Source organism: Dasypus novemcinctus, chromosome 11 (assembly GCF_030445035.2).
Source record: "Dasypus novemcinctus isolate mDasNov1 chromosome 11, mDasNov1.1.hap2, whole genome shotgun sequence".
Classification (NCBI taxonomy): domain Eukaryota; kingdom Metazoa; phylum Chordata; class Mammalia; order Cingulata; family Dasypodidae; genus Dasypus; species Dasypus novemcinctus.
In genome coordinates this window covers 126,073,199-126,097,223 of record NC_080683.1, presented here as the reverse complement: position 1 = coordinate 126,097,223, position 24,025 = coordinate 126,073,199, and the positions used below count along the sequence as shown (strand labels likewise).

The following is a 24,025-nucleotide window of genomic DNA, read 5'->3' as shown; positions in this document are numbered from 1 at the left end:
TATCCAGATCATGAATAAAATATTGACAGCATCCTAATCATCTTTACTTACCCTGACAACATTGCCAGAATAAATGCAAACGTATAATTTTTAGTCCATTATTTCAGGAGTTATGTGAGCGCCAATCAGCCCACTCAAGTAGAAGAATCAGGTATTTATTCAGCTCTGCAAACTTCCTTCAGCTCTGCCTTTGGTCATCCCCCTCTGTTGTTCTGTTTTTTTCCTGCCTTCCATCCCCAAATTCCTAAAATTCTTAGACTGAATTCTCCATCCTCTCCTTTATCACTCTCTCCCCCATCAAATTCATCCCACTGCCCTAAACTGTTCCCATTTGTAAGCAAATTAAAAGAACTAAATAAATCTTGACCTAAGAAGTTACAAAAAAGAGAAGAGGCAACAAACATTAATAAATGAGGTATCAAGAAAAGATAAAGAGTACAACCCACAAATCCATGAACTGCTTCTTTATTAAAAGTCATTTAGACCAACTTCTGGCCAAACGTATTAATAAAAATAAGGTTCAATAAAATTAAAATGAGAAAGTGAGTGAATATAAAAGTGAGTGAATATGAAAGTGAGTATAGGCGGCAGACTTAGCCCAGTGGTTAGGGCGTCCGTCTACCACATGGGAGGTCCACGGTTCAAACCCCGGGCCTCCTTGACCCGTGTGGAGCTGGCCCATGCGCAGTGCTGATGGACACAAGAGTGCCGTGCCACGCAGGGGTGTCCCCCGCATAGGGGAGCCCCACATGCAAGGAGTGCGCCCTGTAAAGAGAGCCGCCCAGTGCGAAAGAAAGTGCAGCCTGCACAGGAATGGCGTCACACTGGAGAATTGACACAACAAGATGACGCAACAAAAAGAAACACAGATTCCCATGCCGCTGACAACAACAGAAGCGGACAAAGACGACGCAGCAAATAGACACAGAGAATAGACAATCAGGGTGGGGGAGGGAAAGGGGAGATAAATAAATAAATCTTTTTTTAAAAATGTTAATATAGTATAAGTATAGTAATATATAACTATAATATATATGGTACAGGAGGTATAATAATATAAGTGATTAAGTATTGTGGGTATAAATATGAATGTATGGGAAGAAGATGTGGCTTAAGTGATTGTGCTCCCATCTACCATATGGGAGATTCAGGGTTCAGCTCCCAGGGTCTCCTGGTGAAGGCAAGCTGGCCCACATGGCGAGCTGGCCCATGTGGAGTGCTGGCCCATATTGGCCTGAGTGGAGTGCTAGACCACGTGGCGTTCCCAAGGCCCCCTGGTAAAGGCAAGCTGGCCCATGTGGAGTGCTGGCCCACGCTGCCTTGAGTGGAGTGCAGGACCATGCAACAAGCTGGCCTGAGTGGAGTGCTGGCCCATGCAGAGTGCTGGCCCATGTGGTGAGCAGGCCCACGTGGCGAGTTGGCCCAAGTGGAGCGCTGGCCCACGCAGAGTAATGGCCCATGCAGTGAGCTGGCCCACGTGGCAAGCTGGCCCAAGTGGAATGCTGGCCCACGCAGGAATGCTAGCCCGAGAGAAAAGCTGGCACAGCAAGATGACACAACAAAAAGAGATACAGAGGAGAGACAGTAAGAGACATAGTAGACCAGGGAGCTGAGATGGTGCAAGAGACTGAGCACCTCTCCCACCCCAGAAGGTCCCTGGATCAGTTCCCAGTGCCACCTAAAGAGAATACAAGCCGACACAGAACACACAACAAACAGACACAGAGAGCAGACAATGGGGTGGGGGTGGGGGATAAATAAATCTTTAAAAAAACTTTTAAAATAAAAATGAATATAAGTACTCAAGAACACAATGGAATAAAAGCCTCTAATCTCACTGAAATCAATACTTTGAATCATAAAATTAATTCAAGAAAGAAGAAAACCTAAAGGATCAATAACCAGGAGTAGAAGTGAATATGTTTAAGAATTAGGTAGAGAAGGTTCTGGAAAGAGAGTGTTGGAAGAGGCAGGATGGGCTCAGCTCTCTGGCAAAACCAGCAGAGGAGAGGAGAAACTGTCCAAGGTCACTGCTTGGGATCTGCAGACCAGGAGAGAGCAGCGCATCATCCCAGAGGGGCGGTGGAGAGAGACAAAGAGGCCAAAGCGAAAACCCTGAGGTTTGAGACCCACCTTGGAGGCGAACAGCTGGGTAAACCCGGCTGGTGCAGCCACTGGAGGGAGCGAGGCGGGTGGGCGAGGGCTGAGTGGTTTCTCCTCGGTGAGTGTGGCCAGCCCCACTCTCGACTGTGGCTCCAGGCTGCTCAGCAGCACGAGCTGAGGCAACGGGAGGGGTGCTGCCTGCTGGCCGGCTGGGAAAGTAAAGGAAGATGAGGCTTGCCTCTCCTGTCCCATGCCCAGGCCCCTAGGATCGGGGCTGCACCCCGTTAGTGGATCCCTGGCCACATTTTGATAATGTAAGGCAATTCTAAAGTTTTAGAATAGGTTGAACCAAAAATCAAAGAAGAGGCATAAGACAAAACCACTAGGCTAGAGAGAAAAACTGACCATCATAATAAACTCACCAACACAATCAGATGCCTAGACATCCCCAAAAACTTACAAGCCATACTAAGAAAAGGAAGATAGAGTCCAGTCAAAGGAACAAACCAACAATCCTTATGAGACGTGGATTTAAGACAACTAATCAATGATGTTCACGCAAATCTACTGCATCAATTCAAGGAGTGGAAGGAAAATATGGCTAAAGAGATAAAGGATTGAGAAGACACTAGGTGAACATAAAGAAAGCTGAAAGCTTGTGAAGAAAAGTAACAGCTCTTTTGGGAATGAAAGACACAATGGATGAGATTAAAGGCATATAACAGCAGATTTGAACTGATGGAGGAACAAATTCTAAAGCAGAGCATCTGAACCAAAAATGGCAGAAGAGAGAGAGAAAGGAACGGAAAAAATTGGGTCTCAGAAAACGGAATGACAGCGTGAAAGGCACCAGCATATGGATTATGGGTGTCCTGGAAGGAGAAGAGGACAGAAAAGGGACAGAAAGAATACATGAGAAAATATCGGCCCAAATTTCCCAAAGCTTATGAAAGACATCAATATCCAAGAAGGGAAACACACCACAACCAGAATAAAGTCAAATAAATTCCACCAATCATTCAAAGGAGATTTAACACCAGTCTTGCTCAAACTTTTCCAAAAAACTGAACAAGAAAAAACGCCACCAAACTCATTCTATGAAGCCAACATCACCTTAATATCAAAGCCAGATAAAGATACCACAAACATGAAGATTACAGACCAATTTCCGTAATGAACACAGATGCAAAAATTCTCAACAAAACACTTGCTAACTCAATTCAAAAGCACATTAAAGGACTAAACACCACAATCAAGTGGGTGTTATCCCAGGTACACAAGGGTGGTTGTTCAACAAAAGAAGATCAATTAGTGTAATAAACCACATTGATAAATTAAAGAAGAAAAATCACATGATCCCCTTGATTGATGCAGAAAAGGCATTTGACAAAATATGGCATCCTTTCTTGTTAGAAAAAAAAAACTAAACAGTGAGGGACTGTACTAAACAGTGAAAGACTGAAAGCTTTCCCAATGAGATCAGGAACAAGAAAGGATGCCCACTATCACCAGTGTTGTTCAGTATCATGCTAGAATTTCTAGCTAGAGCAATTAGGCTAGATAAAGAAAAGAAAGGCACTCAAAGAGGAAAAGAAGAAGTAAACTTACTATTCCCTTTTGATATGATCCTATACCCAGGAAATTGTAAAAAATCCACAACAAAGCTCCTAGAGCTAAAAAGTTCAGCGAAGTGGCAGGACGGAAGATTAATATGCAAAAACCAGTAGCATTTCTTTACACTACTAATGAGCAATCTGAAGAGGAAGTCAAGAAAAAAAAGTCTAATAATGACTAAAAGAATCAAATGTTTAGGAATAAACTTAACCATGGACATAAAGGACCTGTGTTCAGAACACTACAATACAAAAAACTGCTAAAAGAAATCAGAGGTGACCTGAACAAATGGAAGGACGTTCCCTATTCAAGGACTGGAAGACTAAATAGCACTAAGCAGGCAAGTACCCAAGGCAGTCCCAGTAAGCATGGCCCATATGTGAGGGGAACAGCGGTGTACTAGGGGGTGATACGGAGCAGACAAAACACCAAGACTTGGAATTTAGAGAAGCAGCAGGGAAAGTCTGACAAGTCTTAAAAGACAGAGTTGTGTTCTAAACACAGGGTCAAATCGAACAGGCAGAAGACAGGATGTACACTAAAAAAGTGAAAATGTGGGGTGGCTGGACAACTGCAACATGAAAGGACTGGGAGAGGTACGGGGAATGAGATGTGGTGAGACGCAGCCATGGATCTTGCAAGGCCCTTTAGAGAACGCAAAATGTTCACGATTTAAACTTCATTCTGCAGATAGTGAGAAGTGGGTGGGCACTGGTGTTTATCTACCACCAGCCACTCCTCAGTCCATGCCAACCTGCACCAGGTGTTCCTCAGTGTGGCCACACCTTCGCATCACCTAGGTGCTTGGGAGGAACTCACGCCCGACTCTCAGCGCTGAGCCAAACCACCCTGGATACCCCCTCTCTCTTGCTGCCATTATCATCAGGTAACCCAGCCTAAAACCGATGCGATCCTCTCTCTAGATTCAGGTCAATGGACCTGGGATCTCAATTCCATCTGCAAAATAGCTTTGCAGCAACACCTTGGTTTACCTATCACCGAGTAACTGAGTAACTGGGAGAGGGCATGTGTAGTCCCCAGGTGGAAATCTTGGAAGTCTGCCCATCACAGTCTTCCTCTGAGGTCCCAAAGATCCATGCCCCTTACAATGTCAAGTACATTCATGTCCATCCCCCAACATCCCCAAAAGCCTCAACCCACTACAGTATCCACTCAAGTACAAAATCGTATCTAAACATCATCAGCTCAATAGTCCCAGATCTCATCATCTAACTTTGCTGCAAAGGAGGCTCCTAGGACAATTCTTTACATTGAGCTCTTGAGCACAATTATTCCCCATGTGTGGACCTGGGGGACTAGAGACAAATCATTTGCCCCAGCATCCACTAGCAGACATGTGAGCTCCTACTGCACACTGGATGCTGCCCTAGGACTGAGTGCACTGCAAACAGGAGCTCTTTCCACAGGTGGACAAACAGCCTGCAAGTAAGGACAGATAGTAGGAACAGCTGAGCAGGCAGAAAAGAAATGGGAAGCAGAAGCAGGGCAGAGGGCAGTCAAGAGCCTTCCCTGTGGGACACGTGAGTAAACATCTTATAAAGTAAAAGGGAATGAGGGAGGCCTGTGCAGGGAGAACACCTGCGCCATGGCCCTGACGTGCCTGCCTGGGGGACAGTGAGGAACCCAGTGTGGCTGACACAGAGCAGGGGCAAGAGGTACGGCCGGGGGAGAAGTGTGGGGCAGTGGGGAGCCGGATCATGCAGGGCCTGGCAGCTTGTGCTGAGGGCAACTGACAGACCATCCATCAGATGAGCAGGACCATGGCGTCTAACAGGACCAAGCCTAACTTTGAAAGGGTGCTGGAAACACACTTGAGCAAGGACTGCACCGGACTCTCCGCCTCGTGGGGTGCTGAGACTGAGAGGCTCCAGCCGTGAGGTAAGACAAGCAGCACCCAGGCGGCCAGTGGTCGAGGAGTGACTGGCTGTGTCCAAGGCTGCCGGGAGGCCAAGGAAGAAGCCAGATGGACGTGACAATGATGACCTTGGGCCAAGGACGACTGCAGGAGACTGGCTTCAGGAAAGAAAGAAGGTGGAAAAGGGAGAGCAGGGGCTGGGGAAGGCACATGATGGACAGAAAGAAATGAACTGTGGGGGGAAGGCTAGCTTCTGGAGGATGGCGCTCCCGGAGCACCCCGCTCCGCTCAGGATGGTGCCTCAGCAACGGCGCTCACAGCCTACGATAAACACCTGCAGAGGAGACATCCCAGGACCTACGCCACCCCACGGTGACATCCTCTTCTCCCCAGGATTTCTCTCTCCAGAGGGGAGAAGGGGCAGGCCACCAGATCATCTGTATAAAATCAGTCCCAGTCTAGGGGTCCCACCAACTCTAAAGGAAGGACCGGTAGGAGGGAAGGTCCACCTACACATCTTTCCCTTCTAGTCAGGAGGGAAGTCCAACTTGAATGAGGCTGATGTGTGGAAAACGAGGGCATGTTGCACTTCCTGATGATGTACAGTCATGAAAAATTTCTTTAAAGTTTTCTTTAATGTGAGGGTAGAAACTGGGAACGACCTCAGTGTCCAGGAGTAAGAGATTCAACATTCTGCGACGTATTCTGGATGTATAATAGTACTTTTTCCTTTGACCATTTAAAACATACAGAAAATTGTAAGGGAAATTACAATAGTTAACAACCCACAATCACAGAGTAAGTCTATTGATGTTAAGAGTTCCACTTTTCTAGGTTCCTCATGTATTTTTATGTGTACATTAATCTAAAGAATTCCCAATTTTATCATAAACTATAGGCATACCTAAAAATTCTAGGTTGTCACCCATTGTTAACTCCTAAAATACAGCATGGTGTAACAAGCTCAATGGTATTTAGATCGGTGTAATATTTAAAAGTATCTTTGAAAAAAAATTTTTAAAGATGCCCAACATGGTATGCCATTTGGGAACTGCAAATTAAAACCCTACTGAGATGCCATGACACGCCTATTAGAATGGCTAAAATAAGAGCTCTGATAGCACCAAGTGCAGACAAGCATGTGGAGCCAAAGAAACTCTCACTCACTGCTGGTGGCAACATGACACATTACAGCTACTTTGGAAGACAGGTGCTTCCTGTCTTCCTATCTTCTGGCAAAGAAACAGAATCATAGCCTAAGGTCCAGCGATGACACTCCTGTGTATCTAACAACTGTGTGGGAATCTTAAGTCCACATGCTTACATATGTGAATGTTTGCTGCAACTACATTCATGGCTTCCCAAACCCAGAAGCAACCAATGTGAATGGTCAAACTCTGGTCCATTCATACAACTGAATATTATTCAGTAATAAAAAGAAATGAGCTATCAAGCCACAGAAGACATGGAAGAAGCTTAAATGCATATTACTAAGTGTGAAAAGAGTACGCACTGCATAGTTCCCATTCAGTGATATTCCATAAAAGACAAACCAATAAGAGGAAGAGTGGTGGTTGTCAGGGATTAGGGGTGCAGGGGGCCGCGGGGTACTTTTCGGCAGGGAAACGCCTCTGTATAACACTGTAGTGGTAGATACAGAGCATGACACATGTGTGAAGCTCAGAACTGCACAACACAAAGAATGGACCCTAAAGTAAACTACAGACTTCAGTGTTAAGAGTGTATCAAAATTGGCTAATTGATTACACCACATGCACTGCACTAATGCAAGCTATTAATAACAGGGGAAACTATGTGTGGTGGGGCCTGAAAGGCAGCATATGGGAACACTCTATAAAGGAACTTGATTATTCTGTAAACCTAAAACTGTCCTACAAAATACAATCTAGTAATTTAAAGTGTCTTAAAAATCAGTGAAGTGAAATACAGCCCAAAAATCAAGGAAATGTAACATGGAATATCACTCTAAGAGGAAAGAAGGAACCCAAGAGTGTTACGACATACTTTGACATATCTGTTTTCTATTTGACAATCTAATACTTACAGAAGGCCTAGTAAACCAGTATAAGTGTCACCACTTCCTCTTCATTCAACCCAGGTGTTAGATTTATTTCTCCTCACATCTTTCACCTCTTTAGACTCTACGCTGCTTCCTGCCCTGACTCATTCCCAGGACTGCACCAACCCCAGTCTCCCACACGCTCTAGGAAATGCTGGGAGAGCCGAGCAAGCCAAGACACTGTGGGCTTCCTTCCTCTTCCCACCACAGCTGCCCCATCCTCCTCCAGCTCTTCAGCTGCGGCCTCCCCTGCCTTTCTCCCACTTGTACTGCCAAGTGGTTGCAATCATCATTTTATTCTTAATGAAGTAAGAATTAACTGGGGAAAAAGGACCTCTTCAAGCAAACAAATCAACTTTTCCTTAGAAACTAAAAGGCAGAGCCACACATACACACACCTATCATCATACCTGTGCCTTACGTGAGCTGGAGGACTGTCCACGGCCTCGCTCACCCTTCATGTTACATGAGTTCCAGAAGGACCACGATTAAACGTAAAAAGTGAAACTTTTTTAAAAAGGTACAAAAGGCCTTTCCAACTAAAGCACAAAATTCACAAGTCACGTAAGAAGAGATTGCTAAATTTAACTTCATTAAAAAAGAAAAAAATATATATGGCCAGCACTATAATTATAATGATGTTGGTAACAATGATGCTAGAAGATAGATAACATACAGGACAAAGTTTTTTTTTTAACATGTTAAGAACACACATATTAATGAGAAAAGAATTAACTCAATAGAAATAATAGGCAACATCCAAGAAAAGAGAAATACAAATGTTTATAAATAAAAAAAGATGTTGACGCCACTGAAAATAAAAGATTGCAAGTTCCAACAACATGGTATCAGAGCAGCACACATTGAGTAGTGAATGGAGAGAAATTAGTACCCCCAAAGACTGCTGGTACAAATGTTCATTGAAGCAAGCTCTTTGGAGGACAACAATATTTACGAAAATTTAAAATACAAATACTCTTTGACCAAGCTGTTCCACTTGTACAAATTTATCTTCTAGATATACTTGTATATGTGAACAAAGACATATGTCACATAACATAGTAAGAGAGCAAAATGAAGAGCCAGATGGAAATGAAATAAACCCCCAGTGATGAAGACTGAGTTATTTATAGCACTTCTACAGAATGGAGTACCATTAAGTTATTAAAATGACTGTGGAAGATTTAAATGGGCCAATACTAGGCAATCTATCAGATATACTGATCCATGAAAACAAGGCAGAAAGAGAATGTGTAATGCTCCCATTAATGCAAAAAAAAATGGAGGTGAGGGGTAGTAATATAGAGAGATTTTTGCTCGACTACACAGTCCACAAGTATTTCCAGAAGGTTCCCTCCAGAGAGGAAGATGGGCCTGGAAAGGAGACCTGTTCTTCAGTGACTGTCTTCTGAAGCTTCACATTAATACTCACATTGAGCATAAAGTCCTTACATTGCAAAGCAAAGTCAAAGTATAAAATTCAAAGGAAATACCTTTAAAAATACATACAGGATAATGGATAATTCTTACCTTTCTCTGCAGAATTTAAGTGAATGCAAAATGGCAGGCCTCTTCTGACGTAAATTCCACAAGTGTAAAGTGTCATCAGCCAAGGCACTCACCAGAGCTCCCTTAAAAGCAAGCCACAATAGAGTTCAGGTATAATACATGTTGTAGATATTAAAGCTACTACACAGCCACCAAAAAACCTCCTCCCCAAATTTCAAATCTTCTACCAACAGATTAGGTTCTGAGAAATATTTGCTTTACCCAAAGTCTGAAGAGCAGACGTGTATGACTGTGCATAAGACCACCCATACACACATACCTCTATGTCAGGTGGAGAGGTATGTGCATGTGGGTAGATATATTTGTTCAACTCCTTCAGTAAGTTAAAGTATGATTTAGTATCGTATACACCAAAACCATACAAGGATTGAGCTGGATCTAGTGACATAATGCTAGAGGTCATAACAGCAGCATATGACACAAAGTTGCCTTCCTGCTATGGGCTCAGCACCAACCCTTCAGAAGGGCTACACTAGGTCAGCTCGACCAGAGCGGTTTGGACAAAGAAGATACCACTCGGCACACTGAGACGTCAATGTCCAGTGGGTTGAAAAGTCTAATTTAGGAAGTCTCAACAACTGATATATTAAATCCCATTACGTGGGAAGAAGGAAACCCTGGCAGCGGGAGAGAACCGCTAGATTGCTCAGCCTCAGCCCAGGCCCAGTAAGGCAGGTTCTCCAGAGCAGGACCCATGCACATATATTTAGAACCTAGAGATGTAACCTTGATGCGGGAGCAGGTCTAAGGGATGATTTATTAAGACACACGAATGTTCTTCCTCAAAGGCATCATCACACTCAGAGAAGAGTAAGACAAAAGTTGTAAATGAAGAATTTATATTAACTTCAAAAAAAATCTGCAATTCTGATACTTTAGTTTACTCCAAGAAATCTTAAAAGGTCCATCTTAAAAGCTCCCTTTTTAAAGTAAGAGTTTCCACTCTTCCAAGAAGACTAAATAAAATAGCTCTGAAGGTGAGATTTACAAGAAAGGACCTCCCCAGTCCTATGCGGATCCTCCACTGCTGAGAAGCAGATGTCCACAAAGTCCACAGGCTCCCTTTCAGAAGAAAGCATCCTCTTCTCTACATCACACTCAAGCATAGAAGTCCAAGCATTCTGGGGATCAATCCTCCTTATCTCCATCCTGCTTTCAGAAGGGCATCGTCCCTCTGAAGCTGGTTCCCCAGCTCAGAGGCTCAGAGGTAGAAGACAGAGCGCCACAATGCAGTAACAGCTGGCCTCCACCACCTACAGATGATTTCCCCAAATTTACACAAGCAGCTGGGTATTCCCAACCGCTAGATTGCTATGGCCATCATTTGAATATTCATAATTTGCTACAGAATACCACTTTTAAGCCTTTATAATGAAACATTTAAGCATGTAAAATGAAATAAAACGGTCACTTCAAAAAAGGCTATGCTGAATTTCACTGATGTGAACAGAACCCTACTAGCGTGGGTAGCAAGGGCCGTAAGGCTCCAAGCTTTCTGAAACATAGGTGTGCAAGCAATCGACTGGCAGGATGCTACTTATACTGGCTAATATACTGTTTTATTAAACAATTGTAGCCCAAGTATAAAGAAAGAAAATAGGTTAGTGATTGCCAGGGGTGGGACTGAGGGCAGGGGAGTGACTGCAAAGCTTGAGATGCTGCTTGCAGGGCCTTTGGGCGTCGGATCACTCAGGATCTTGACTGTGGTAGAGGCAGTGCGAACCCACACCTGTGTGATGTCACATAAAACCCCACGCACACAGGGTGTTTAGTGACATAGCCCTGGAGAGGACGAAGTCAGGTGGTCATCCAGTCCAGTCACCAGCAAGGCACTGAAGCCATCTTCCTGGTTCTGCTGTTGTACTAGGCATATAAAATGCCACAAAAGCAGTCAGAGGAGTGGGAGGTACATGGGTCCTCTCTGTAAATACTGAGAAATGGAACTATAAGTCTAATTTCAAATAAAAAGTCTTAAAAAAGAAAAAATAATCTTGAATTGCCACACGGGGGCCGATCACTTTCTATACTGTGACTGACTCCCTTTTTGTTTTAGCCTCTTGGGATGCCATTTACCCAGTTCTACACAGAACACTGAAGCTATGCAAAACAAGACCTACACACGTGCCTATGACTTGGACGTTTTAATGGCTTCATTATATCACCAACTTCTCAGCATGATGTGCCCCTTTCAGGCTCCAACAGGACCATACATCAAAACACCAGGGGCATTCAGCAATTTTTTCTCATATTCATTTAAGAATTTATTCCATGGGTCCCAAGGATTTAGGGGTAAGAAGATACCACAAAACACCCTCCTATCTGGAGATATCAGAGCCTTTTCTGGAGTAATTTCTCTTCCTTCTATGGTCAGATCTCTCTGCCTGCCAATACTTGCAGAAAACATCAAACTTCAGAGCAGCTCATACTTTTCTTCAAACCTACACAGTGTTTCCTCTACTGATTAAAAAAAAAAGGTGTTTCCTCTAGCTTCTTCCATAATTTATACTCTATCAAAAGGAAAGGGAGGGTTTTCAAAAAAAAAAGGAAAGGCATCATCAATTACCTCCACCAACTCATGGCCCAATTCAGTGTTACTCAAGAAATTCAGGCACTGACCAGTTTCCAATGGACTTTGATTTCCTGGTTGGATTTCAAAACAATTCATTTAAAAAGCATAATCTCTTATCTACAGTAAGCGCAATCGTTAATATGGATATGTATTACATATAGTACCTTCTGCCATTCTATTTCAACACTGCTTTGAAAAAACATGAAAGCATCTTCATTATTTATTTATATCACTCTTCACAACAGTGCCCTACCATGAATTGCTATGTTGGACCTATAAGAAATTAGCTTTCGTCCCACTCTTTAAATAGCAACTTATGCAAGAGATCTGCAGGACAGAATTTGGCTAATTCCAGGGTAAACAAGAGAGACGAGAGTGGCTCACTGACCTCGTTGACCAGGAACTGGAGCTGGATGACTGCGGCCCCACTGTCGTGCTGGCAGTGACATTCAACTCCCGGGCGGCCGAAGCTGCAGGGTCCAGTTAAGGAGTGACGGAATGTGTGGGCTCCCTCCAGACACCGAGGGTTACATGCAGACTGAGAGGTACAGCGGAGGCTGCTCACTGGGGTCCAGATTAGAATACTTACTACACACTAATCCAATCACAAAGTCAGGTTTAGTACACACCAAGCCAATCAGAGCCAGGCAGCTACACACCAAGCCAATCACAGAGTCAGGCTGATTGCACACCAAGTCAATCACAAAGCCAGGCTTACTGCACACCAAGCCAATCAGAGCCAGGCTTACTGCACACCAATTCAATCACGGGTCCAGGCTGACTGCACACCAAGCTAATTACAGAGCCAGGCTGGTTATACACCAGTACAATCCAGTGAGGCTCACTGCACACCAATCCAATCCAGTGAAGCTCACTGCACACCAATCCAGAGGCTTGTCCCACACCAACCCAATCAGTACTGAATTCTAAAAGATTACAGAACAGAAAAGAATAAGAAAATGTTTTATTCCAAGTTCTAAAAGCAGGAATACACAAAACCAAGATAATCATATAGTTAATATATTTTACTGACTCAATATTTTCCTTCCACTTAAAGTAACAAAAAAAAAGGGAACAGACAATTGACCTGCGGAGCATCTGATTTTGCCCAAGTCAGCAAACAAATCTGAAATGTCATTTTGGAGTATTACTTTTAGAAACAATAACCCCTTTACTGCTACTTTTTGTTCCTGCAGTGTCATTTTTTTAGCACTACAGACTACACATAAGAAGACAAATCACATAATCATGTTTCAATTATAGCCTGATACTATAAAACTAATGTATTAATCTTTTAAAAGAAGCATGAATGTGCACTAATGCGTAAATTTCTATGAATTTGCATAAAATAGCAAATGCATAATATTTTCTGTGTCAGACATTAAACATGTATTAGCTCACTTAATACTCATAACCCATGAAGAATATATTATTTTTCCCATTTAAAAGGGTAAGGAAACCGAAGTGAGAAATTCCATTAACTTGGCCAAATCCCACAGCCAGAAAGGCGCAGAGACGTCTGTGGACGGAACAGAAGCTCACTCTGGCTCCAGAGCCTGCCCCTCACTCCTCAGCTAGGCGAGCCCCACACCTGAAGCCGCGTGTGCTTGCCTCCATCAACTTGAAATAAGTTACTAAAATGCTGCTCATCCAATCCACAGCTCACTAGTTAACAAAAACTAATGAAAATAAAAAGCTAAATCTGAATATAATTCAGTGGGATTTAATAAAATTATAGTTCTTATACAAATTCATATTTAGATGTACATACTATCTCTATATTTCAATTAATAAATGTAGAGGGCTCTTCTTAATTAAAAAATAATTGTACCATAGGTTAAACTCCTCTTTTCTATATAACAGTTTTTCCTTTCAATTTCTAGAAACTTTTCTAGGTGATATTTATTTCCAGCAGATTCTTTTTCTATTTTATCACTAGAAATTAACTTTTATTACTCTGTAAACTAATATATTGATGGAGCTTTTTTTTTGCTATGCTGGTTGCTCAGGTGCAGCTAAAGGAAACTTGACTTCAAATTTCTAGTACTGAATATTCTAGCACTGATACTGTTCAAATCACACCACATACGCCAAGGTAAGCCATGTCCCCATCTGTTCACCCACTTTGTTTACTCACTGAGACTGCAGACCTTGCCCTTTCACCCAGCAGAGAGTCTGGCTAATCTAATCGTCCTGACTAAATGATGTTTTCTGGCACCAAATTTAACACGAATGAACAAAGTAATACCTCCCTTATATGAACACATCAGGGTCTGTAACTGATAAGTTCATCAGAAAGAATCATAAAAATTATACTTCCTACTATTTTACCATAAAACAGCCACAATTTGTTAATCTTTCAACACTCAGCTACAATGTTTTCTTTGAGCCTGGATCTACACAAGAGAGTTCCCCAAGTTGTTTTTCTTGAACAAAACAAAGCCATACCTACCAGGTATAGAATTCTGGTTTGTTCACTTTTTGATTGATGGAACTTTAAAGACAAGTGCCATGCCAATCTGAGTGTAGCACTCGGGGAGAGTTTAATTATTTCTTTTTGAAACTGTCTACAGTTATCTTACGTACACATAGTCAGATGGGAATTTTTTAGTAATTTACTTCATGAAGTCTTCCAAAACACTCGTCTTAGGTTTTGATAAAACACTTCTCTTTTTGTTTTCATATTTCATCAGTTCGCATATTAAAGTAAATTACTTGGTGTAACATCAATTCTAACTGGTGCAAACAGATCTGGGAATGCACACAGCTGACTCCTGGTCAGCAGAGCAAGCAGACAGCTCTACTGAGTCCCTCCTGCCCCTGGTCGAGGAACTCTATGTGCAGCAGACAGCATGAGTCCACACAGAGGAAAACTAAGCCAGCCAAGCTGGGCCTGGGAAGGTGTGCTCTTCCTCTGTGTGGGGCCCTTGTCCGGACAAAGACAGACTGTAGAGACAAGGTCTGGCTAAGGTGGTTAAGTCTTTTCTTAGTAGAATACTAAGAAATGCTGAGATTTACACGTCCTTAGGCACTGGGCCTTGAACCTGCAATTGCAGCAGCACTGAGAGAGTTTCCCATTTCCCAGGCCGCAGCTCTGAGGCTCAGGGAAACCAGGTGACTCCCAAGGTTACTCATCTCTCCCCCTTGTCCTCTGTACTGGGCTGCCCACCTTACAGAGTCTGCCTACTAAATCAGCTCTGGGGGCCAGAGAAAAACTAATTTCCTCAAGAGTCCTTACTCCATTACAGCCCTGCTCAGGCTGCTGTGGACAGGGGTGGGGAAGCCGTGGAGATGGAGCAGGGAGCTCTCCCCTGGGCAGGCATCCAGTCTTTTTCTGAGAGCCACAGGGGTGCCAGAGGCACTGGGAGGCTAGAACAGATAGAAGGCATCAGCATCCGGCCTGCATAACACCTCCCGTGGCCCCTGTGCCCAGTCCATACACTGCCTGCTGTGGACCCTGCGCCCACTCCACATGCCACCTGCCGTGGCCCCTAAACCCAGCCCACACTCCACCTGCCATGGCCCTGCACCCAGCCCACACTCCGCCTGCTGTGGACCCTGCACCCAGTCCACATACTGCCTGCCACGGCCCCTGTGCCCACTCCACATGCCACCAGCTGTGGCCCGTGCCCAACCACTACCCGTGGCCCCTGTGCCCACTCCACATTCCACCTGCCGTGGCCCCTGCGCCCCACACCACAGTCTGTCGTGGCCCTTGCACCTCGGCTCATACAATACCATGACCTGGGATGAGATGAGCCCTCTCCATTGCCTCAACTGTGCAGGGGGCTTCTGAGGGGCAGGCACCTCAGAAATACTGTATCCATTCTGTTGGCTGGAACTAAATGTCACCTACAGTGACATGACTCAACTTGAGAAAACGTCTACCCCAGATATATTAGATCGCCAACAGTTGCAGGCACACTACTTTTCCACTTCCCTGACCAAGCAACCGCTGCTCACTGCATTAGTTGCGAATGGCCATATGCAAGCAAAGCGCAAGGTTTTAGTATATTATCTAACGGTCACTTTGTTCCCAGGGTCAACACTGCCGTTCTAAAGCTTAAGAAGTAATTGAGCCTAACAGAAGAAGCAGTTTTAACATCGATATTGAGAAACAGCTCGGGGCTACTCTCTGCCAAAGGCCGGGCAACAGCCGCACTCAGTTCTGCAGCCACTCAGCTATCCCCCAGCCCCCACTACAGCAAGTACCACCCAAAGCACCTCCAGACAGCTCCTACGCAAGTGGGCACACCTGAGCTCCATGAACCTTTATTGATACTGAAATTTGAATTTCATATAATCTTATTCACAATAACGGGCAGTAGGCTAGATTTGGCCTGTGGACTGCAGTTTGTTGAATGCTGATTTATGCTTTAAGAAATGTAATTACAAGAGATGGTTCCTGAAAAAATGCTGATTGATCTGTTTGTACAGTGAGAAAAAGCTTGAAAAATAAAAATGCATAACTTGGAAAGACACAATGTTTAAAAAACATAGGAAAGAGAGTCTTAAAAACAATGAGGATGAAGGAAAAGGATCTTATTTACAAATCTAAAAAAATGATATATTTATAAGCTACAATTTTTCTGAAGGGTATTTTTCCAGCGAATGTCTGGAACTCAACTTTCTCTGAAATTCTCAGAGAGATGTTAATTTCACAGTCCACATGAGTTCCAGATGGAAGTCGGAGAAGGAAAAGAAAGAGGGGAAGATGAACCCACCTACCAGGCTGGACCGATGAAACCCGGCCTGGAGGCAAAGGACAGAAGGCCGAGAGGACCCTAGGGAAACCACTGCTCTCTTATGCCCCACCCCAGCTCAGTGCCAGCTCAGCAGAGGAGGACGTGCATGGAAATGAGGGAGCACACCTGTACCTGGGGACCTGCACCTGCTCCAGGGCACCTGCACTGGGGGATCCACACCTAGGGACTCACACCCAGGGTACCTGCACTGGGAGATCTGCAACTAGGGAGTCACACTGGGGCACCTGCACCTGCTCCAGGGCACCTGTACCTGGGACCTGTATCTGGAGGACCTGCACACAGCTCGGCTGTGCAAGGAGAGGCACCACGAAGCAGGCTTGGTGCGTGCTGATTTCCTCTGCTCAAAGCACTTTGCTGATAAGCATGACAAGAATATGATTATCAGCTCTGTGGCTCTGCCCCGTGATCTCTCATGGGACCAGCTAATTAGGAAAGCACTTCCTAAACTCAGCGGCTACCTTCTGAGTCACAGACTACCTTCTGAATTACATATGAGGTAAATCCCAAAATAAAGTACTTTTTTGGCCTACATTTTCTCTTTAACCACATTACTCACAGAATAGATACAAATATTCATATCCTTTCACAGCTATAATTATTCTTCTTGGATGCACGGTTCTTCCTAAAATCATCACTTGGATGCACTGTTGGGGCTGGACAGTAACAAGGTGCACTCAGCAGGCTGGGCCATATTAAGCCGTGCCCTTGCATCCCCTTGCATACCATGGCTGGGCTCACAATTAAATGAGAATGCAGGAAATGTCTAATTAAAAGGAAGGAAAATTGGAAGGGGTTATACGAAGATGTGTGTTAAACGGAGAGGTGTTCCCTTACTCTTCCGACTTCCTTCCTCTTCCCACCACGAGTACAATGCTTGGCAAGGTGTGTCCATCTCGACTGGTGTCAGTCTCCCCCGCACTCTCAGCTCCAGGATGGGACAACCCTCTTGTCTCAGACTGCTTGCTGGTCTCCATTTTTCCACCGTGTGCCTATCAGAAGCTCTGGGAGCTAACTAACCCCACTAGCCAGCAAACCAATTAATTTATCCTACACTGCACAGCCGGTCCTTGTCCAGACAAGCACCACCTTAACTGGCATGTTTTCTGAAAAGAAGCTGCAGGTGGCAAAGTTAAAGCATTAAGCTGAGAACAGAGTATTTGAATGGATGGCTAGGAAATTTAGACATGTTCTTTGAAGGCAGAAAAAGGGATCAAAGAAATACTTAAGAAATAACACAATGAAACTAGCAATTAACAAAGACTAATCAAGAAGAGGTGATCAGGAACCAAGACCAGGGACAGGAAACTTTCCATTTTATAACCCTGTAGCATCAAATTCGAAAGAAGCATGCATCCAGGAGCCAAGCTGGGGTTTTCTATGGTTGAGGAGAAAAGAATTAGGAGGTCTCTGAGCTTATCAGCATCACCAAGCAGCTAAGATTAATGGAAACTTAACGTGTGTCAAGCATCTATATGTATCACCTCACAACAGAACGTCTCTTTTAAGTCCTGTTTTTACCAACGCTGACGCTCAGGCCTGAGGCAGTGAGGTGGTGAAAGAACCTGCCCAAGGCCACGCAGCAAGTCAGAGGGGAGCTGGGAACTGGAGGTCAGGCAGTCAGCTTCACCTTCCTCACACAGAAAAGCACAGTGAGTCAATTTTCTGCCTTAATTTAAGTCCTCTTAAAACTGGAGAAATGAACACAGAAGAAATTTATAATCAATATTTTACATCTGAATATTTAATAAAACCAGATTTGTGTAATACTATTATAAAACTGAACCAAATATGATTTGTAGTTCCAAGTAATCAAAAACCAAAAAGGTGGAAAAAGACATGCAAATCAAAAATATTCTAGATCTCACTTCTCATGTCAGTTATAACATTAAATACCTATGACTTTTAATAATGAAGGACGATGGCCAAGCAGGATAATAAGTAAAAATCTGAAGTTGAGTGTTCTAACTCCAGCTATAATTTTGAGGCAACCTCCTTGCAAAATGCCTTCATCTGCGAGATGATAGTCCAATCAACATTTTCATGCCTGTGGCAGTGTTGTAAAAGAAACAGAAATGAGTAAGCAACCATGTCTTCCAAAAGCTAGAAAGCTGAAGAGTGGGGAAAATTATTACAAAATACTGTATTAAATGCTAGAAAATAACATACTTATATAATGGTACTAAGAGTACAACATCTCCTGGCAGTGAACAAAGACAGAAGGGCAAAAAAGAGATATGACAAAGGAGACCTCCCTTAATCTGAGTCAAAGACTGGGAAATAGGAGGCATTCTTTAAGAAACTATTCAACCTCAATAAAGGTATAGGATATATGACACAACGCCACACAGAAGCCAAATTCCTCAACAGTTTTCATCAACGTATTTGTATGAATATGATTAATATATATTTTAAATAATTACATGAAACATAAGTCATCAAATTTATAAAGCAGAAGGTATGTTTTTCTTAAGATTTTAATTTATATATATTTATTTCTCAAACCGTACTATTTCTTTATGAGCAAAGTTCCCCATTTAAGAGAACACTGAATTTTCTTTTTTATCTCAATAAAACTATTAAGAATCAACCTAGATGAATGATAAATACTACAAATACACATAAATAACCAAAAATAAAGACTATGAACTCATGCCAAAAGAAATCACTGCAATTATTAAAGGAAACAAATTTAAACACATTATATTCTTAAATACACTCCCTTTTATCTGGAATTTTTAAATGTATTTCCCATAAGCAATGAATGAGTTTAACTACAGGAAAAAATAAGACTACATATGGAGCATTTTTGCAACTAAACACCTTATTTCTTTTTGTCCTGTTTTCTGCTTTAAATTTTCATTTTACTCAAAATTTAAACACAGTAAGTATTTAACATGAAAAACAACAACGAAATGCAGTGTTCTTTTAAATGAATGGGAACTTTGATCATGTATTAGCAGAAAGTTCTGGGTTTCTAAGTTCTTGGCTTCATTGCAAGAAAGATTTCGGAGATGTGCCAGTTTAGTGAGACCAGTGACAAGGGTTTATTATTATATTATTGAGAACAAGAAAAAGGAAAAGTACATAGGGAGACAGGGGTGAGGCAGGAGCGTGGGGCCGCGGGGTAGGCCCCCTTCAGCCCCCTCACCCCGCCACTAAGGAGGGAGTGCAGCGACCTGCTGTTCGGATCTGGCTGCCTTTCTCCCTTCACCTGTTAGCTTTCAGGGAACCAACAGGAGGCCCTTCTGCTTGGCGCTATCCACGACTTCTTTTGAGCCCAGGAGCTTCAAATTGGATGCCATAAGCAGGGCCGTGGTGGGCATTTTTCTCAAGCAGCTGCCTCCCCTCAGGGAGTTTCTGGGCAGGGTCTCAGCCTTGTCTGACAGAGGGGTCCCAGCTGTTACAGCTATATCTGACCAGCTGCCTTCCCTCGTTCCCTAAACTAACCTGCCTCAAGAAATAGTATGGTTTGAGAAATATAAATTAAAATCCTAAGGGAAACATGCCTTCCCTTTATTAATTTAATCACATTCCCATGTAATCATTTAAAATATACATTAATCATACTCATGCAAAACAAAAACCCAATTCTAAATATTATATATGAATTAAAATGAAGGGAAAAGAGGCTTTGATGCAAGAAGGCAAGCTGAATGAGTCTGCTGCCACTTCCTCCCAAGCTCCCACTGTAGAAGTGAAGCCAGAAGGGGGCATACAGAAAGCAAGCAAAAGCAAGCAGGGCTTGCTGAAGTACACCAGACATCTAACAGGGAGGACTGAATAAAGAGAAAATCATCAAAAAAACAACAGAAGGAAATGTATTTCACAAAGCCCTTGAGAGCATGGCCCCCAGATGGACGTGCTGGGCACAACAAAGACAGACCCAAGCTACAGGCCATGAAACCCTATGACCCGAGAGCCTCAAGAACTTACACAAGGGAGACGAGCAGCCAGGGCTCAGTGATGCCAGAGGAGGAGGAGGGGGTGGGGAGAGAACTGGAGGTTCTGCATTTTAGTGGGAGGCCACACCTACTATGCAGCGTTGAGAGCACAAGAAATAAACAAGCAACTCCAAAATGGTCACTGAAAGGTACAACATGAGGTACCACATAAGGTGCCACACACTCACTGAAAGTGCAACGGCGACCAGGAGAAAGGAAAGCTGGTGAAGTAACTGCGTGGGAGACAGGAAACCAACAATTAAACAACACCTGAAGGTTCTGCCAGCGTTGTTCTTTCCATCCCAGTCCCTTCTGTCTTGACAAATTTAGCTTCTTTCAGCGCATTTTTCAAGTGGAGAAGAGCAGCAGCAGACTCAGAAGTGCCACTGGAAGTGGCTATCATTGCATCCCTACATTGAGAGGCTGACTTAAAAATTAGCATTAGAAAAGCTGCCTCCAGAGCCCCCCCCCAGCCACACCAGGGAAGCCAGTTTCCAGGGTGCACCACAAGCCTCGTGCTAGCCCTCCCTTCTCCAAAACCTCTGGCTCCTTTCCAACTCCACCTTCTTTCACTCACTATTTTTATAGATTTGGGTGGCTTTATAAAGGACAAATTACAAGAAACAAACCAGAGCTCCCTGTCCTGATCTACCTTGTTCTCGTAGCTTCTGAGAGGTAAAGCAGCAAGCAAGGAGGTTCCTTCCCTAACCATGCTCGGAAGCGGACGCAGCTCTGGGACACAAAGCCAACCCCATCCTCAAGCTCTAGTCCAGCAACACACAGGCCTAACTTTAATCCCTCAGAGCCCTGCTGCTCTCCAGGATCCACTGCTCTCCAGGACCCACAGCTCTCCAGGATCCACTGCTCTCCAGGACCCACTGCTCTCCAGGATCCACAGCTCTCCAGGACCCACAGCTCTCCAGGATCCACTGCTCTCCAGGACCCACTGCTCTCCAGGATCCACCGTTAACACATCATCAATGCTGAGCTTGGGCGTGGGCGCCTCTGAACTGGCAGGTGACCACGGGTAAAAGGCCAGAAGATGATTTTTCCATTTAATATCATGTCTCGAAGAGATTTAATCATAACGTGACTGTTTTTCAAGAATGAATGTAAAACCTAAAGGAGGCAGCGGACTTGGCCCAGTGGTTAGGACGTCCGTCTACCACATGGGAGGTCCGCGGTTCAAACCCCGGGCCTCCTTGACACGTGTGGAGCTGGCCCATGCGCAGTGCTGATGCGCGCAAGGAGTGCCCTGCCACACAGGGGTGTCCCCCACGTAGGGGAGCCCCACGCGCAAGGAGTGCGCCCCGTAAGGAGAGCCACCCAGGGTAAAAGAAAGTGCAGCCTGCCCAGGAATGGTGCCACCCACACAGAGAGCTGACACAGCAAGATGACACAACAAAAAGAAACACAGATTCCCGTGCCGCTGACAACAGAAGCGGACAAAGACGACGACGCAAATAGACACAGAGAACAGACAACCGGGGGGAGGGGAGAGAAATAAATAAATAAATCTTTAAAAATAAATAAATAAAACCTAAAGGAATACCACCATCATGCAGTCAAAGGACACCATGCATGCGTTTGTGAAGCGACGCGCCTTAGAACCAGGCTGACTCCCTCCTTCACTTGGTGTGAGCCTGGACAGCATGTCACCTGGCCCCTGGAAGCTCTGAATTCTCACCTGTAACTCCACGCTCACAGTACAAGGAGTGCACATAAGGGCAGTACACCATGTATTATCCTATTCAGGACAACGCCATCTGTTAAAGAAGATAAAATGTCCACCCTAACAGGCTGTCAGGGAAGAGAAGGAATGAAATGTATAAAATGACCTTGACCTGAGAGATGTGATGCATGGTTCACCTGGTCAGCGTGGGGACCCCAGGCAAGTTTAAGACTAGACTTCCCAGCCCCTTGTGGACCACATGGTCCTTTCCCTGCTGGCTCTCATGCCCAGGGATCGTCAGAGGGGCAGAGGAAGCACTGGAACTCGAGGCTGGGACTCCCACCTCTCCATCCCATCAGGGCCTTCTCACAAGGCAGTGGCACCACGGCTCAGACAAGAGGCCTGCGTCCCGAGGGCCAAAGAACCACTTTTACAAACACACCAACCCACCATCTGCGACAGACAAATGCTGCCCACAGCCTGCTCAAGAGCAGCAGGATTCTCGTGCCAGCTCCACGTCAAAGACATCCATGGAGATTAAAAAAGGAGAATAGAGAAGCCAGGTGCCAGGCCAGACTTCCTGAGTCGGTCTGGAGAAGAACTCCAAGCACATGTTTGGGCACTGTCTGGCTGTTCTGTTTTTTCAGCTCCATAGTGATTCTAATGTAGTCACGGTTGAGAAATGCTGGCAACTCTGTAGGCTCAAGTATAATTAAGCATTGTCTTCCTTAAAATTAATTTATAGATACACAAAAGATTCATAAAATCATTTTTCAGACTTCCTTTCTTCAAATTAAATCCTCATTAATTCTCTTAACATCTCCCATAGGTCTTATTTTCCAAACTTATATTAATTTGCTACTCCTCTCTGAACTAGTTTCTATTCCACCCAATAGGTATATACTCAAAACATTTTTTTAGAAAAGATGTATTTATTCATCCCCCCCACACCTTTTTTTTTTTTTTTTAACCCTGTCTGCTTTCTGTGTCCATTCATTGTGTGTCCTTCTGTGCCTGCTTGTCTTCTCTTTAGGGAGCACTGGGAACCAATCCTGGTACCTTCCAGAGTGAGAGAGAGGCGCTCACTCTCTTGTGCCACCTCAGCTCCCTGGTCTGCTGTGTCTCTTATTGCCTCTCCTGTTTCTCTTTTTTGTTGTTGTTGTTGTGTCATCTTGCTCCACCAGCTCTCCACATGGGCCAGCTCTCTGCCTGGGTCAGCATTCCGTGTGGGCCAGCACACTGCTTGGGCCACCTCACCACACAGGCCAGCTCGCCTTCACCAGGGGGCCCCAGGAATCGCTTAAGACACATCCCCTTCCCAGTTTAATAGAGTGAAGGGCATTTTATTTAGCATATTATGACCTATGAATATCTTTGCAATACAAAGACTTTGCCAATAACAATTATTTACTTTTAGAGTCAAGAAACCAATCCATAGTTTCAGCTACTTGACAAACATTAATTCTAAACCCTTTTTGAAAATTATGTATCTTTTGCCTGTGAAATTTAATGTATTAAACAATGAAGACAGTCACCTCCTCACGGCTACCAGGAATTATACTTAGCTTTTATTGCTGACTCACCATCTTCACTTCCTGCTAGTCTACTACTAAGAGATACTATAATGTGTGCTATTTCTGCATTAAAATTTAACAAAATGCTAGGAATGAAAAATCTTTAGGGTAAGACTGAACAATTATTTAACAGGAATACAATTGTAGCACTTTACAATAAATTAATAATATTTGAAAAACTATTTCAGTCAACTGCTTCTTTTAATATGACTAAACCAAATCATAAAAAAAAAAATTGAGGCATCTAGACCAATATATAAT

General features: G+C 43.9%; 1 protein-coding gene across 10 annotated transcripts in view; it reads right to left on the bottom strand.

The window, feature by feature from the left end:
- STXBP5 (syntaxin binding protein 5) overlaps positions 1-24,025 on the bottom strand; it is a 146,831-nt gene that overhangs the window by 114,556 nt on the left and 8,250 nt on the right. For all 10 annotated transcript variants that reach the window (XM_058307622.2, XM_058307623.2, XM_058307624.2 and 7 more), the window contains exons 3-4: positions 12,200-12,281; positions 9,204-9,304 (exon numbers count right to left, since the gene is read on the bottom strand). In XM_058307622.2, the coding sequence (XP_058163605.1) occupies positions 9,204-9,304; positions 12,200-12,281 (183 nt within the window). The remainder of the gene's footprint in view (positions 1-9,203; positions 9,305-12,199; positions 12,282-24,025) is intronic.